This window comes from Euprymna scolopes, chromosome 6 (genome assembly GCF_053919585.1).
Source record: "Euprymna scolopes isolate OS-2025 chromosome 6, ASM5391958v1, whole genome shotgun sequence".
NCBI lineage: Eukaryota > Metazoa > Mollusca > Cephalopoda > Sepiida > Sepiolidae > Euprymna > Euprymna scolopes.
Genome location: NC_136487.1, coordinates 22,543,530 through 22,561,290, shown reverse-complemented (window position 1 = coordinate 22,561,290; position 17,761 = coordinate 22,543,530). Strand labels below are relative to the sequence as shown.

The window sequence follows — 17,761 nt, the reverse complement described above, 5'->3', positions numbered from 1 at the left end:
ATTCTGAGAAGTACTCATTCCAATGCATGAAGATACTAAAAACAATTCTTGCCAATCACAAAATGACTGAAAACTCATTTGAAAGTTATTGTCTTTTATATCCATATCATATATTCGGATCTGTTATCATGTGTCATCTAATATTTTTGGGTGCTGATTTAGAATTAAATTTATTTTTCAAAACAAAATTACAGAAAAACCTTTAAAAAAAATGTTTATGATGTACAGACCTGTCACTGGACAATTATAGTAATGATGAAACTTGGGTAGGGTTCAGTTATATAAGAGGACAGCTCAACAAGAACTTATTTACATTCGACTTGAAAACGATCATGTTATAGTCAGCTGGGAAGCAGCCCCACAGTATTGTTTCACGGACAGTTCTCAGAAAGAATATTTTCTCGTGGAATTTTTGTTTAGTTTTAGGCAGAGACAAAGAGTGGGAAATTTCTTGCATAACTTCATCTGCGATAATTTCCTTGAGGATTCAGACCATTTTCTATGTTTCTTTCTATCCGCAGATTATTAAAATAACAAATTGAGAAGACGACATCGTAAATATCTGTGATAATGAGTCAAGAAGATTCTTTCCTTTATGACAGTTTCCCTGACGGTTTTCTGTGGGGTGTGGGGACTTCAGCCTTTCAAATTGAAGGTGGAACCAAAGATGGCGGTAAGTAAATTTTTTTTACTTTCTTTTTTATCAGTTTTTATTTCCGGTTTTTTTTTTTTTTTTGTTAATCCCAAACAAGGCATATTGCCATTTGGAATGTAAGGGGCTACTATTTGGGATCATATCTAACAGGGGACTGTGGGGAGTTGAGCAGCAAGGTGGCACATTACAAAACAACAGTTTATGCATCCATTATACTGTGATTTAATGTTCGTTCTATGCTCAGAAAACTTATACGCATTTCTGAGAAAATTCAAGTAGTTACATGAAAATTCTGTCTTCAGTATTTGTTGCTTGGAAATTAAATAAGAGTATTATATAATTCTAATCTGTAATTTTACTTATTTATAGCAAATCTATTTCAAATTTTGAAATAAGTATTTAAAGGTTTGTTTCAAGATCTGCATGCATAATTGCTTTTTGCTTTTTATGTAATATTAATTATATATATTCAAGTGAATATAAGCATCAGCAGCAGCTGGCTTAGTATGTTTCTGAATTTTTGAGATGAGGATTGATTATTAGTATCATTTGGATTCTTCAGACTAATGTTCTTATCTTGATTGTTATTTGCATAACATTGTAAAAATAACACCCAAGATGAGAACAATAGTCTGAAGCATCCAAATGATGCAAATGCTTCAATCATTTGTCCACCTATCTTCACCTTTAAAGATTTGATTATTGAGCTACATTTTACTCTGGAAATTGATTCCCATACAAATTAATTTGAACTATCTGGTAGAATTGTTTTATTTTTACATCACCACACACACACAAATATAATAAGTTTTATTTATAAAAACATATTAGGTTGGTGCCAAAAATCATTTCATTTTTTGGCACCAACCTAATATTATGATTATGATCATCATGTATATATACATCTATATATATATTTGTATATTTTGGCAGCAAGTCATTATTCAAGCATGTCTGATTGAACACAACTGAGTTCTTTTTTCCGATTTTGTTGGTGACTTTTCAATTCACCGAGCGATCTTTTTTGTTTCAGCTAGCAGGTCGTATATTATGTCGCCCAGTAGTTTTTGTTGTTCAGTCATATTCTCCTCGAGCGCATTCTATCAGTATATCCGATCGTCATCAGGAATGGTTGTTGTTGTTGTTATTCTTTTCTTTATTGAGGCTTGGTGTATTTATAGTTAGTTATTTTTTTATTTTATGTTTATTTTATTTTTATTTTTTATTGGTTATAAAGGTAGATGCAGGATTTGTAGGGATGAATTATTTATTTTTAATTTTGATCTTATTTATTTTTATTTTATATTTTATGTTTATTTTTTATTGGTTATAAAGGTAGATGCAGGATTTGTAGGGATGAATTATTTGTTTTTAATTTTGATTTTCTTATTTATTTTATTTTATATTTTATTTTTATTTTTTATTGGTTATAAAGGTAGATGCAGGATTTGTAGGGATGAATTATTTATTTTTAATTTTGATTTTCTTATTTATTTTTATTTTATATTTTATGTTTATTTTATTTTTTATTTTTCATTGGTTATAAAGGTAGATGCAGGATTTGTAGGGATGAATTATTTATTTTTAATTTTGATTTTCTTATTTATTTTATTTTATATTTTATGTTTATTTTATATTTTAGTTATTTATTTATTGCCAATTGTTGAATACGGTTAGTATATTTGTTCCAATATTAAATGCGATTCGGTTAATAAGGAGCTGTAGTTTTTTAATTAGAATAGCTTCTAGTAATTTAAGTCTTCATGTGCAATTGTTAAGGTATTGAATTTTATTATTGTTAGTTAAGATATTTCTTATATAGCTTATGACTCTATAAGTTCTCATTTCCTTTTACTATCATTTATCCTTTTCAATCCTAGGAAAACAAACTCCAAAATATGTGCATTTTTTTCAAGGAACTTATATCTCTGGAGATTTGTTTAGTAAATTTCTATCATTCAATGAAACACATGTAAGGCACAAAATGTCAGCAATAAAAGAGTATGAATGTTAAATAAATACATTTGTGGTTTTGGAATGTTTAATATTGATATATATATATTCTGAAAGAGGAAATTTAGGAAAACTTTATTGAATATATATATATTATAAGTATATATTTTTTACAAACGTATACACACACATATAATATATATATATATATATATATGTTTTATCAAACTTGTTTGATTATAAAGATGTCGGCTCAATATACTTATTCACATATTTAAATTCTTTAGGTCGGGGTGCAAGCATTTGGGACACCTTTTGCCTTAAATCCTCAAATATCATCGACAAGTCGAATGGAGATGTCACTTGTGATAGTTATCACAAATATGAAGAAGACATTAAACTTGTTAAAGAACTTGGTGTAAGTATTAAAATACCTACATTCTACATCTATACCAGAGATTGCCAAACTAATCTATATCGGCCCTCCAGATACTTTCGTCCGACTTTTGAGTTAAAAAGAAATACTCATTATAATTGTCTTTTGAATATCTAACATATAAAGTTATCTTGTCAGAATTTCAAAGTTAGACACAAATAGCATTTAAGCTTACAAATCAGACTTTTCTTCTATCTAGCCATATTTCATTTGTTATTGTCATACCATGTTATTGGTAATATAAGAACATACTTAGTCTGGCCCTGATGACTGCTAGCCTGGAATGTTTTAAAATAATCACTACTTATTGTTGCAAAAGAATAATGTATTTGGCTAAAATTTATTTAGAAAATTACTTGTTTTGGCCTATACAACTGCTAATAAGAAACATTTTTAAATAATCACCTAAACTAAATACAAACAAGGGGGGTAACTCATTTTAAATTGAAGAATATAATAAGAGTTGTTTACCTTTAAGTTTAAACTTGTGGAAACAATTAAAAAGTAAAACAATTTTGCTGCATCACAGGCAATAGCAGATGAATACAGTTAGTGATCAATAAAAGATTTATTTTGCTTTCTATTCAAATAAAATATCGGGACGAAAAAAAAAAACAATGGAAAGAAATGTTATGGGAATGATGCAATGGACATGTAATGTGAGTGCTAGAAACCTGTTTGGGTCGACTTTTGGAGGAAGATTTCATCTGGATAGTGTAGTAAGATGTATGCAGAACTGGACACTTTAACGGTCCGACCATGTTAAAGATGACCAGCTCTGTAAAATCTAGAGAGAAACAACAACTTCATCTTCATATCTAAATTAAGATTTTATAAAAACGTCTTGTTCATACTTTTATGGAAATGAAACTTGGCATCTCAAAATTAGCCAAAAGAAATTAGATGCGTTTGATTCCAAGTGCCTTAGAAAGATTTGAGGGATCAAACAGCGCAATCAAATTACCAAGCAAGAAAGAGATTGCACTAACAGGTAGTATCAGTAATAATCTGCAAACGATGTCTAGGCTGGCTCAGACATACCCTAGTATTGACCGCAGAGAGAATTGCCAACAAAGTGCCTGGTGGAAAAAGAAAGAAAGACAAAATATGAACTATAAACAGATGATCAAGATGGATTTGATTGCAGCAGGAAGAAGCTGGAAGGACGTTGTAGATCTGGTATATTTTGATTGCCTCATGCATCCATCACAAGATGCAGAGGTTCTTAAGTCTAAGTATGTAAGTAAGTCATGTTAAAGAAATGGACAACAGTTTTTGGGCTAGTGGATGTATAACAGTTGAGGTAGTAGGCTCAGTTCACAAAAAAAGCCCCCCCCCCAAAAAAAATGGTGTTTATTATGCCTTATTTACAGGTGTATAAGACATTAATTTAGACTCAAAATCATTCAATGAATTTTTATAAAAATTGAAATACAGAATTTAGACATAAAATTTAGTATTATTATATCCTGAATTTAATCATAATAAAGAGTCATAAAAGTGGTACAACAGTATTCTGTTCAGGGGGAATTAATCGTTCCTATCACAGGACGAGTATTCTTCTTGTATATAACTATAATACTTTTGAATATGTTAACTATTTTTATTTCTTAACTCTATCAGTTGTATATGGTTACAATTTGTATTTTGTATTCCAATACAAACAATTTTTTTATTCCAAAGTTTACACTAATTTTCAGGTCAATTTTTACCGTTTCTCAATTTCTTGGTCACGTGTAATTCCTGACGCAACTGGCAGTGGAGAGGTAAATCCAGTTGGTGTTCAGTACTACAATAACCTTATAGATGGCCTTTTGGCTGTTGGAATCATGCCAGTGGCTACACTCTACCATATGGATCTTCCGCAGTGCATTGACGACGAAGGTGGTTTCTTGAACGAGTCTCTCTTGATTGATACTTTTACAAAATATGCCGATGTCTGTTTTAAGGAATTTGGTGATCGGGTGAGTGCTTTTGCTTTTGTTTATATTTCATTCAATGAAATGGGAAATTAAAAGACTTTCTCTTGTAGATTCATTGTTTTTGTTTTCAAAGTATCTTTGTAATCTTTACAGCAAAAGAGTAGGGACCAATGCCATTGAATATGAAGGTTGCACACACTATGGATTCTATATTGAATGAATTGAGATATTGAATTTTATGTAAAATATATGATATCTACATAATTGTCACGTTGCAAGTAGTAACATCCAAAAATTACAAAAAATGATGAGGTAGAAAAAATAATTATTAATGAAAAACGAAATTTGTGAAACAAAGCGAAATCACTATATTATGCTTATTAAAAAGAGATAAGTTTACAGGGCAGATAATTAAGTGCTGTTGCTTACATCATGTGACAAACATAATTCAAAATGGTGGACAAAATTTATTCCTATATAAACTTTATTGAAAACTGTTTTTCATTAATAATTATTTTTCTATCTTATTGTTTTCCATTTTTCTATCTTACTGTTTAATATTTGCAACATGACAGTTATGCAGGTACCACATGTTTTACTTGAAATTCAATATTTCAAATTTTGTTCATTTAATATGGAAGCATCAAAAGTGCAATGGGATAAAAAGTCGATTCCTCCTATTGCTGATCTAGATGTCTTGGCAAAGCTTCTGCAATAAACAGAAAGCACCATCTCATGATGTTGTTGTGTCTGTTGTATTTCTGCTGTGTTTTAAAGAATGTCGACAGACTAATATATAAAAATATAACAATATATTTTTTTCTTGGCGATGACTATAAATGGTTGGTTGCTAGGAGGGCGATACACACACAGGAATTTGATGGGTTGATTCTTCTTGGGCCCAAATCGTCAACCAACAATGATATCCTTTTTGGTTATTATTATATAAGCATTTATAACAACTCAAAACTCGCCTTTTGAAATGGTATTTTCACTGTAGCCAAACCTCAAGGGTGTTTAATTCAGCCATTATAGTTTCACTGGATTGATATGACTTTGATTACACCTGTGTAACTTTTTTGCTGAAAATGACCTTTCAACATACTTTTAACTTCTTTTTGACAATTGATCAAGTTTTTTGCTTCTTTGTGCAAGTACCAATGCCAAGTTTATAATTTTTATTTAAATAACTGTAGTAAAAAAAAAAAAAAAAAAAAAAAATCGTGCAAACCTTTTACCACTGGCAACGCCCGCTTCAGAGAGTGAAAGAAGAAAGAAGAAGAGAATGGCCACTGCGTCTATTTATAGACTAGAGATCATGGGAAGAGTATGCAAATAACTTTGGACGGTTTTGTCCTATAAAAAGCCTGTATTTGGGAGAGAGGGTGTCTTTTTTGTTTGGCAGAAGCAATTGCTGTCAGAAGTGCATTGGACTGCAGGATTGAAGAGTGAAGATTGAGTTGTGGGGTCATTGTATTTAGCCACAAGCTATTCCGGCAAAGAACAGATCATGGAATCTGGGATGTTGAGATTGGGAAAAAGATGTGATACCACCTTTTAGTGGAGAAGGTGATGTAGTCGGATGGATAAAGAAAGTAAAACTGGTGGCTAAGCTTCAACATGTGCCAGACCTTGCCAGTTTTATTCCACTTTTTTTGCAGGGAGATGCACTCGCTCTCTATCTTGAGATGAATAATGCAGAACAAGAAGATGCAGAACTGATAGAGATGAGACTCGTGACCGCCTTCACTGAAGGGCCTTTTGAGGAATACGAAAAACTGCAACGATTCAAGTGGACAGGAGAATCGGTGGATGTTTATGCTAATAAAATCAAAAGATTGGCTGGACTGGCGGGATATCTCGGAAGAGGGCTGGAACATACAGCCAAACTGGCATTCATAACTGGATTCCCAGACGATGTATCTGTGGCATTACAGCAGCTACCGAACATAGAGAGAATGGATGTCAGCAAACTGATACCGACTGCACGGCTTTTAGTCAGCAAAAGGGTCGTAGAAACTCGGACATTGGCCGCAAGTGCGCAAACTAATGAGACTAATAAGGGAAAGAAAGAATCAAGCCTTCAGTGCTTTAGATGTCAAGGACCGCACCTAAAAAAAGATTGCACAGAGATCCCTAGGGCCAGGGCAACATGCTACAATTGTGGAAAATTTGGCCACATTGCGAGATATTGTCGTCAGATTCAGGGAAACGGGCAAGGGGGAGCTTCTGCGCCGCAAGCTACCCTAGCAATGAAATGAAGGTGTGATACTGGCCTCTTCCTATAATAGAAGTAGAGGTGAATGATTCTGTAATGACTGCACTTGTCAATACTGGGTGCACCACTACTTTAATCAATTCCAAACTTTTGAAGGGATATGGAAGGAGCGGTACAGTGAAAGCAGTTGATGGGAGGAATATAGAATGTAAAGGAGCCAGACAAGTGGAGATAAAAGTCTGTGGAATGCACGTAAAGGTGAGGGCAATCTTGATGAATCACATCGTTGATAGGATCGATGTCATAATTGGAATGGACGTGATTAATGAACTGGGAGGTGTAACTATAAAGAAAGCCAAAGTGAAGTTTGGAGATATACAATGTGCCGTGGCTGCCCATCAGCTGAATGTTTGCAAAATCGAGGATAAAGACTTTGAAGCAAACTTCGATGGAGATAAATGGACAGTAAGATGGACATGGAAGGGAGAGCCTCCAGTATTGCAGAACAAAGTTCAATATTATAAAAACTCTCTGGAAGGCGATAAGAAATTAGAATTCGAGAAAGAGGTGGAAAGATGGATATCGGATGGTATTCTGTTACCATGGAAAGGAGAAAGAAAAGGCGTGTTGCCATTGATGGCAGTATTTCAGGCCACAAAAGGGAAAGTTAGGCCAGTGTTCGACTTTCGTGAGTTGAACCGTTTTGTGGCGTGTTATACAGGGAGTGACATAATAGATGTATGTGATGAAAAGATAAGAAAGTGGAGACAGTTGGTAGGAGGGACCGCAATAGTGGACCTTAAGTCTGCCTACCTGCAACTACATGTGGCAAAGGAACTATGGCAGTACCAGCTGGTCTGTTATAAAGGAAAAACCTATTGCCTAACACGATTAGGATTCGGACTTAATGTCGCACCAAAGATTATGGCAGCCATTTTTAAAACAGTATTAAAGAAAGGAAGTAGGACGAAAGAGGCCACTGATTCATACATTGATGATATAATGGTAGACGTAACGAAAATATCGACACAGGAAGTTGTGGAACATTTGAAGGGGTTTGGGTTAGCAGCAAAATCTCCGGAATCCCTGGACGGAGGAGCGGCACTGGGCCTTAAGCTTATGAAAAATAAGATGGGTGCACTAATGTTCAGGAGAGGCAACGAGATCCCAGAGATGGGAGGAGAAATTAGTAGGCGGGAGCTATTTTCGATCTGTGGTAAATTATTGGGGCACTATCCAATTGGTGGATGGCTGCGATTAGCATGCAGTTATGTGAAAAGAAGAGCAAATGGAATGGATTGGGAAGAAAAAGTTGATTGCAGAACCATGAAAGTGATGCAGGAGGTTCTAGCTGAGGTGAAAAAAGAAGACCCTGTTAATGGCGCTTGGCACATACCTGAAGTGAGCACAGGAGTCGTGTGGTGTGATGCAAGCAATATTGCAACTGGCGTGGTTGTCGAGATTGGCGGTGTGGTGGCGGAAGATGCAACTTGGCTGAGGAAAAGTGATGACTTTAATCACATTAACATAGCTGAATTAGATGCTGTTCTAAAGGGTGTCAATTTAGCTATCAAATGGAGACTGACAAATATTGAAATAAGAACTGATTCAGCCACTGTACTCAGTTGGGTGAACTCTACTGTGGAGGAGAGTGGCAGAATACGAACAAAGGGTGCCGGAGAAGTGATAATAAAGCGGAGATTAGGGATGCTTAGAGAGTTGATATCTGAATTGAAACTGCAAATAAAAGCAGTGTTTTTACCTTCTGAAAGAAACAAGGCAGATGCGCTAACACGGATAAAAAAACAGTGGTTAATTGAGAAAGAGGAGGCGCCGATATGCTGTCTTGGAATTGGAGAAATTAAAGAGTTGCATGACATGCATCACATGGGAGTGGAGAGAACATTATATTTGGTGAGGCAAGTGGATCCGAATGTAAAACGGGAAGAAATTCAGATGATAGTAAAGAACTGTGTTCGGTGTCAATCGATCGATCCTGCCCCAAATATACATAATCCTGGGGAAATTGGAGTTTTAACGAACTGGACGAGACTAGCTATTGACATAGCACACTACCGAGGGGGAGCGTACTTATCAATAATTGATTGTGGGCCAAGTAGACTGGCGATATGGAAGGAACTGCGAGTGGAAGCCGCATCTGCAGTTGCAACTGAATTAGAAAAGGTGATGCTTGAACGAGGTCTAGTAAGGGAGGTGATAATGGACAACGGCACTGTTTTTCGCTCAGAAATCTTTCAGACGATGCTAAAAAAATGGAAGATTAAAAGTTATTACAGGGCAGCCTACAGACCTGGAGGAAATGGCATTGTGGAGCGACATCATCGGACCGTGAAAGCAATAGCTGAGAGAGGAAGAATATCGCCTGAAGAGGCCACATTTTGGTACAACATGTCCCCTAAGGTCGGGCAAAGAGATGACACAGTACCACATAGAGCAATCTTTAATTACGAATGGAGGCATCCTAGAGACATGTCACCGGAAATTAATGATCAAGGACAAGCCAGAATCCAAATAGGAGAAGAAGTTTGGGTGAAACCGCCTAATGCCCGATGCACAACGCAGTGGGGAAGAGGAGTGATAACAGGAGTGCAATCCCCAAACAACTTAAGTGTCAATGGAATGCCACGACATGTTTTAGATTTAAGGCGTGTGGTCCATTTAGGTGATGAGGATGGTGGTACTGAGCCAGGGAGTGATGAAGATGAACCGGTGCAGATGCAGAGACCGCAAAGAGAACGCAATGCGCCGATCTGGACACGGGATTATGAGATGTGAATGATCTTTAATGATCATGGGGGCGTGTAGTAAAAAAAAAAAAAAAAAAAAAAATCGTGCAAACCTTTTACCACTGGCAACGCCCGCTTCAGAGAGTGAAAGAAGAAGAAGAGAATGGCCACTGCGTCTATTTATAGACTAGAGATCATGGGAAGAGTATGCAAATAACTTTGGACGGTTTTGTCCTATAAAAAGCCTGTATTTGGGAGAGAGGGTGTCTTTTTTGTTTGGCAGAAGCAATTGCTGTCAGAAGTGCATTGGACTGCAGGATTGAAGAGTGAAGATTGAGTTGTGGGGTCATTGTATTTAACCACAATAACCTTTTGGTATATTTGATAATTATGTTGTTTCTTGCATTTTTCAATACGTGCATGCTTTTGTCAAAATGATTTCTCAGTACACACGGCCTAGAAATTAAAAAGATGCAAAGTTCATAATTTTTAATCAAATAATCATCTGGTACATTTCATAATTATTGTAGTGTTTCTTGCATTTGTTGACATGTGCACGCTTTTGCCAAAATGATTTCTTGGTAAAAAGGGTCTAGGTATTAAACAAGATATCAGGTTTATATTTTTTATTCAAGTGACCTTTTGGTACATTTGATAATTATTGTTTTGTTTCTTACATTTGTCGTCAGGTGTACGCTTTTGCGAAAATGATTTCTTGGTATACACAGCCTACAGATATCCAATAAGTCATTCTGCTATCTTGAGGATAGCCAATATCTATGCACTATATCCATTAGTGCAAAGTTGCCCAATGTAAGTTTGGGAGCTTATTCCACTCTTGACCAATAAGGGAATATCCTTACATAAATGGTGTGGTGTTGCATAGCTGCATATGCAATGCAATATTGCATGCCAGTGAGTGCTTGCCTTTCAGGGTCCAGGACAGGAAATGATATGTCTTGAGTGTAGAGTCATTCTTGTAATAGAAAATGTATTTGTCTCAAAAAGCAATTTTGGCATCGAATCAGTTCAGTCTTATCACCCATGGTTTAAATAGAATCGCCCAAATCTTTGTGGTAATACCTTTTCATTATGCCAAAAATATTGCAATGCCATGCTTCATGGCATATGCTATACGAAGGTAGCAGAGCATGTCAGCAACTCTGTTCTTTGAGGAAAACTCCAAAAAGCATTATGGATGTAGCACTACATGAGAAGTGTCTCCACTGTTTTTTTTTTCATGTCAAGCACAATAGTGTGTGGATAAACATAGAAGTTGATGGGGTGTCCAGCATTGAACCTGGGCTACATCTATGAAAGAGGACTTGAAAGTTTGGCAACATCATGAGGAGGGTACTATGAATCAAACTAAATGGAGAGCAGACATCCCAGCAGGCTGCCAACATGTCTAGAACTGAAAAAGAAGACTGTATATTATTTTATAAAATGGACATCTACATAATAGAAGTTATACTAATCCCCCACTCCAAATGAAAGCAATTTCAGGTGCACTAACCTAGGTACCACAGAAAGTGAATGTAGATGGTCTAAGAGAATGGAAAAGCCAAGAAAATTCACACCTCAACTGGAATAGCATATAGAAAACTGAATTCCAAGATCACATCACTCAATAAACCCCAGACTTAATTAATAACACATCTTTTAGGCAAAATTCAACATTATTCAAAGTGATACACTGATTTCAACACTTCTAGCAATTCTATAGCTTTTTTTTTGTAGAACAATTTGTCTTTGGCACAAAAATACACCTCAGTTTCTGATATCACTTCTTCATTGGAACTAAGTCTCTTCCTGGAACATTCTTTTGAGGTCTGTAAACAGTCAGTTGTTGGATATTCAATCTCAAAGAAGAGGGTAGACACAGAAGCGATTTAAAGTGCAATAATGTAGTTTTGCCATCATTGTAATCAGCTTATGACATGGTGCATTGTCTTGGTAAAAACACATTTTTTTTTTTCTTTATTTGCAGCCTTTCGGAAATTAAAATTTTATCAAAAGTTTACCCTTAACTAAACTTGTCTGGGTTAAGGTCATATAAGATTTCATCCTGCTGTGGGTGAGTTGGAAGGGCTAGCAACAGACCATCCAGCCAGACTCTCTCAAAATCAAACTGCTTCCAAAATGGAAAAAAAACGCTCTGCATGCATTGCAAGTAGTTCAACAAATTGTATTCCTACACAAAGACATCTGATTGACTGATGGGACAGTTCCCCAATGGTAAAACCTATCTGTATACATCTAAAGAAAATAGTATGTCAAGATATGTGACTGCTACAACCTAAAACCAAATAGAATTTCCATGAACAGTTTCTTTCCAAGATATTCCCAACTGTGGAGCACAATACTATTGGACTACTTCTTTGTTGCCTACAGCATAGACGACTTCAGGTCCAATGTTTACAAATACTTATCATAATCAAATTCTGTTCTTTCCACTCAGTTTTCAATTCTTTCATAGTATTATTCATTATCTGCTGACAATCCCATTACCCCTTATCCTTGAGTGGTTCTGGGCCTTGATAAACTGTGTTCTCATCAATAAATAAAAAAATTAGAAAGAAACTGTTTGGTTATTAATAAGATACTAAAATTAATGTACGCAAAATTGTGCAGTATAGTCAACCTATCAGCCTACTTTGATTCTATTTTTAGTTCAATTAGTTCTTAGAGATCAAGGGTCAAGCAGCTGAACCCTAGAGCAAATACTTTATAGTAAAGGAGTGAAGAATAATATTAGAAATCTAAAAAAAACAAAAATGTTCTTTTTATTCTTTAATATAAACTAGCAGGCTGCCCATATTGCTTGATCACAAAATACGTTTAAATATGATATTTTAATTTATACAGATTTTGTATTTATTATTTTAGAACCAATTCTCTATTGATTATAATATTGTACCCAATATGTAGTAGTGATTTCAAAAATCAAAAAAAATAAAATGACTTGGGTGTCATCAGCTAAAATCGAAACCAAAACATTTAGCACTCCAGCCTTAGTCGTTACTGTTTAAGCCATTATCATACGGATAAGAAATGTTTAAAAAATGAAGCATCTTTAATGTATAAATGTATATTTGCGCATGTCTAGAAGAACACTTTAAGTCGACTTATGCCTGCCAAGTTATAATTTTTTTTTTTAATTTTGACCCTTTAGCAACTATTTTTTTGAGCTTATATATATATAGTTAGTTATAAAATATAAATGGAGATTAAGCTACACTGAATATTTTGCGTTTCATCCACTCTAGCTTGAAGAGTCCTAGAGTGGATGAAACACAGAATATTCAGTGTAGCTTAATCGCCATATATATTTTATAACTAACTAACTAGCGCTATCTACGTATTGAGCACTTTTGAAGTGAATACTTAAAGTTTACGCATAAATTTTTGCTTTCGTATATTAATTTTATGTGAGTAAATGAAATAGTTATATATATATATATATATATATATATATATATATATATAATAGCAAATAGTTAATAAAACATGTTAAAAAACACTTTGAAAAACAGTTAAAAACATATCTAATCTGAAAAGGAAACACTTAATAAATGGATAGTCCTAAATCCGTGGAGTTTCGAAGAAATACTTTCCTTCTCATCAGAGAGTAGGAATTAGTAAAATGCAGGATCGGATTTTGCATACAAAAGTATTTGATGAAATTGCAAGTAAGTCAAAGATCTTACTTGATAACAAAAAGTGAAGCAGAGGGAATATGATGAAGAAAAAGTGATTTCACGTGAATGGATAGTCTGGTGAAAGATAAATAATCCAATGACGGTAAAATCCAAAAATGTAAATCAAAGAAAGTTAATTAAATTTCCATTCACACAAGTAAAATCCAAGGAAATCGCGTTACTGGAAGATGGTCCAAAATAATCCAAAAGGCCGAAATCCGTAGAATAATTCACAAATATGTACAAGGAAAAGGGGAAAAAATTCCAATAATATTAATAAAAGAAAAATAAGATATGTGTTTAACACGGCTGCTGAGACAAAGTGTAATTAAGAAAAATCTTATTTATTTTATGCATATAAAACAATAGTCCACACAGACATAGTGAGTTTTCTATCTAACGCTTTAAAGAATTGATACCAAAAAAGAAAAAAATCAATAAATAACTGCACATTTTGCTAAAAGTATGATAATTTCTTGTTTATTCACCTATGGTGGCCCAACCATGATACTAGATGCAGGAGTTGTTTTCAACACATATGATGCCTAGCATTCTCAAAATGGCCACCTATCTGGTACTAGCTAGCCTCATCATTGCTAACTTTAGGGGTTATGTAGGCAACATATATATATATATATATATATATCTTGCTTATGAAAAAAAAGAATTAAACCCTTCACTTAATTGTCAAATCAAATGTTAAAAATACATGGCTAAATATAGTTTATTTAGTCCCCTCCAGGCCTCCGTACTTAATTTTAAACCATGATAAAAAATTTTTTTTTAATTTTGCTACACAAATCTAAAGAGTGATATAAAAAGTTTCAATTATTTGAAATTCAGGTACTTATATTATAATAATTTTGGAAATCATCCTAAATCTTATTTAGATAGAAAAAAAAATATATTTGGTTGAAAAACCTTTTAAAAAATATTTTAATGTCTTAGCGATTGAGACAAAAATGGTGGTGATTGATGTGGTTTTGGAAAATTTAAAATTTAAAATTCTATTAAATATAATAGAAAAAGTTTTATGTTATTCTGCTTTTCATATGATAAAATTCAGGTTTTTATCTTTTTGGAAAAAAAGTGGTTCAAGAATAATGGATTTTAATAGATTTTAATTTGTTTTAAAAATAACAAGTACTTGTTTATTTTTCAATTTTTTGGCTGTGCCTATACATATATATATATATATATATATATATTACTTGTTTATTGTTATATAAACATGCTCACATCCCGCTGCTACAAATAGCCACTTGTTTCAATCAAACAACAGATATCATCAGGCAGCGACTTGACTATTCAAAAGTTCGGAATGTGAGCATGTTTATATAACAATAAACAAGTATTATCAGCTCTTTTTATTGAGCACTATCTAACAACCTCGTTGAATTCATTAGTCCATTACTTTTGAATATAAAAAAACCCGAGTATATATATATATATATATATATATATATATATATATATATATATATATTACTTATTTAACCTTAAAGAAATGAATGAGCAAGCTTTCAATCATATAAGGTCCTTTTTAAGCTTTTTTTTTTTTTTATTGTTGCTCATTTTTTAATTAGAGATATAAAAATCTCCCAAGGATGTTAATCGCAGATGGTTTGGCTATTTTTCCTGGTGCCACATGTGACTTATAGGACATGGTTAATGAAATACTATTGGCACTTTTAAGATATCATTTAGAATTTGAGATATTAGAAATTTAAGGTAGTCAAAAACGATATATATTTTTTCTTCAAAACAAATTATTTGCCTCTAAAAAAAAACGAATGAGCAAGTTTTCAACAATATAAGGTCCTTTGAAACATTTTTTTTCTTTGTTAATCATTTTCCTGTCAAAGATATAAAAATCTCTCAAGGTAAAAAAAAATGGTTGAAAAAGGACGTCATATGGTTGAAAGCTTGATTATTTTTTTTTTTTAGGTAAATAAATAATTTATTTTTAAGAAAAAAGTATAATATCGCTTTTGGCTTTCTCAGATTCCAAATAATATCTAAAAGTGCTATTATTTCATTAGTGAAGAATATTTTTTCTCACCAATTAACCAGTTACTATGTTATTGTGTATTGTTCTTGTGGTCTTTTCTTGCTTTTGCCAAATTCCAAGATCAGAATTGATCTGGTCTGGTGGAGTATCCATTTTAGTGCTGTTACTTTAAGAAATAATAATGTGTATACATGTATTATATTTCATGTCGCATTTACTTTTGTAGTTTTTCTCTTTTTTGGGGAAACAGGTCAAGTATTGGATCACATTTAACGAACCCAAAATAATAGTAACATTGAGCTATGGAAATGGTTATTTTCCGCCCGGTATTAAAAGTCCGTTTGAAGGTGTGTACCAGGCGGCACACAACTTGCTCAAGGCCCATGCCAGTGCCTGGCATCTCTATGACACTTCCTACCGGAACACACAGAATGGTAAATACGATAAATTGTTTTTATTTTATTTTTTTATCGAGTTAAATAATTCTTTATTAAAATCAGGAATGTGAGATCTTCACATATTAATGAAATTCAGAAAAAGTGGTTTGGCACGTATTTTGTGTTATTAAAATATATAAGAAAAACGCCTCAGGGAAACAAATGTTGATTAACTCACATTTAGTATAATATGAGCAAGAGTACTTGGCATTGCCCGGGTGTTTAGAGGTGTGTATGTTGGAGAGGGGGGGGTAAATCAAAACAAAATGGAACATAAAGAATAAGCTGTTTATTTCTTAAAATCAAAAAAACAAAAACAAAATAAGTGAACGTCATGGAAAAAAAACAAAAACAAAAAAAAACGAACATGATGCAAAATGAACAATGTTAAAACTTCTTTAAAAAAATCGGAAAAACCAAAACAAAAAAAAAACAGCGAACGCAAAAAATGGCATAAATAACAGTTTCGATATTAAAACTTTAAAAATCGAAAAAAAATTTATCCGATACCTTGGATCGAATCTGCAGTCTAAAGATAACAACGCTGCCACTTTGACCATTGCGCCATGACCACGTGAGCGAATAGGGGTCGTTTTTTTATAGTATTTAAACTAATTCAAGGACCAGCATCTTTTTGCATATTTGCCTAGATTGTAATGAAGGAATGATTTTTTTTGCTACCCCTCCCTGTAGAAAAGTGTCCCGTTGAGGGTGAAGGAATTAATGTTTTTAGCCAATTTTCAATATTTGTCATCCGAAGGTTCGAGCTTCAAAATGATACCTATCTGGTGAAAATCTGTCTCCTGTGGGAAAAATTTTTGCGAGACAAAAAGGATTAAACATTTATGTGGATAATAATTTAAATAAATATCTATTTTATATACATATGTATATATACTAGCATTGATACCTGGCATTGCCTGGGTCTACATGAAGTTCCGTATGGGCACAACTGCTATACTAAGGTTATTGAGCAGTTTTTCATTATTATATGTCAACTCCATCGTGGGCAATATCGATACCCCCACAACAATTTAAAAAATAAAAGATACTTAAAAACAGATAAAAACACGAAAATGTAATCGCCCTAAAAAAGAAGTATGTGACAACCTCCTCACCAGATATTTTGACAGCGGGGATATGAAGAGAAAAAGCTATTCTCCAGATATTGAGCACTCTTTGTTGCCCTTGCACTGGAACCCCCACCCCCACTCACCCACAAAAAAAAAGAAGATAAATCAAAACTTTTCTTTTAATCAAAATAGCAGGGAGTGCCTGTGTGACAGAAAAAAAAATGAGCTGCGGTGTCCAGGCTTGAATGTGAAGAAGACAACAATCTACAAACGCTACAATGATTATCTCATGACGTTGGAAAATAAATGTTTTAAACGTAGTTTTAGTTTAATACGCATGCGTGACTTCTGAAAGAAGCGACGCGAAAAGGACTTCCCTTCCAAAAAGTGGTCCCGTTTATCACCACAGAATTAATCTTTTTTCTAATTTTCACATATTATGCATCCAAGGCATTGCTCTTTCAGATGGTACCGGTTTTGATCCGGTTGGGTGCAGATGACAAAAATGTTTAGCAGACATACAAACACACAGATCGGTCTCCTTTATATATGTGATAGACATAGAGAGAACCTACCTCAGAAATAGGCGAGAATCTCTCTGCAGCAGG

The 17,761-nt window shown here is 33.8% G+C and overlaps 1 protein-coding gene across 6 annotated transcripts in view; it reads left to right on the top strand.

Moving 5' to 3' along the window:
* The window catches only part of LOC145277560 (cytosolic beta-glucosidase-like), a 38,810-nt gene that overhangs the window by 5,021 nt on the left and 16,028 nt on the right, over positions 1-17,761 (top strand). For all 6 annotated transcript variants that reach the window (XM_080129035.1, XM_080129032.1, XM_080129033.1 and 3 more), the window contains 4 exons: positions 522-673; positions 2,896-3,026; positions 4,745-5,008; positions 15,894-16,077. In XM_080129035.1, coding sequence (XP_079985161.1) covers positions 571-673; positions 2,896-3,026; positions 4,745-5,008; positions 15,894-16,077 — 682 coding nt within the window. In that variant the 5' untranslated portion in view covers positions 522-570. The remainder of the gene's footprint in view (positions 1-521; positions 674-2,895; positions 3,027-4,744; positions 5,009-15,893; positions 16,078-17,761) is intronic.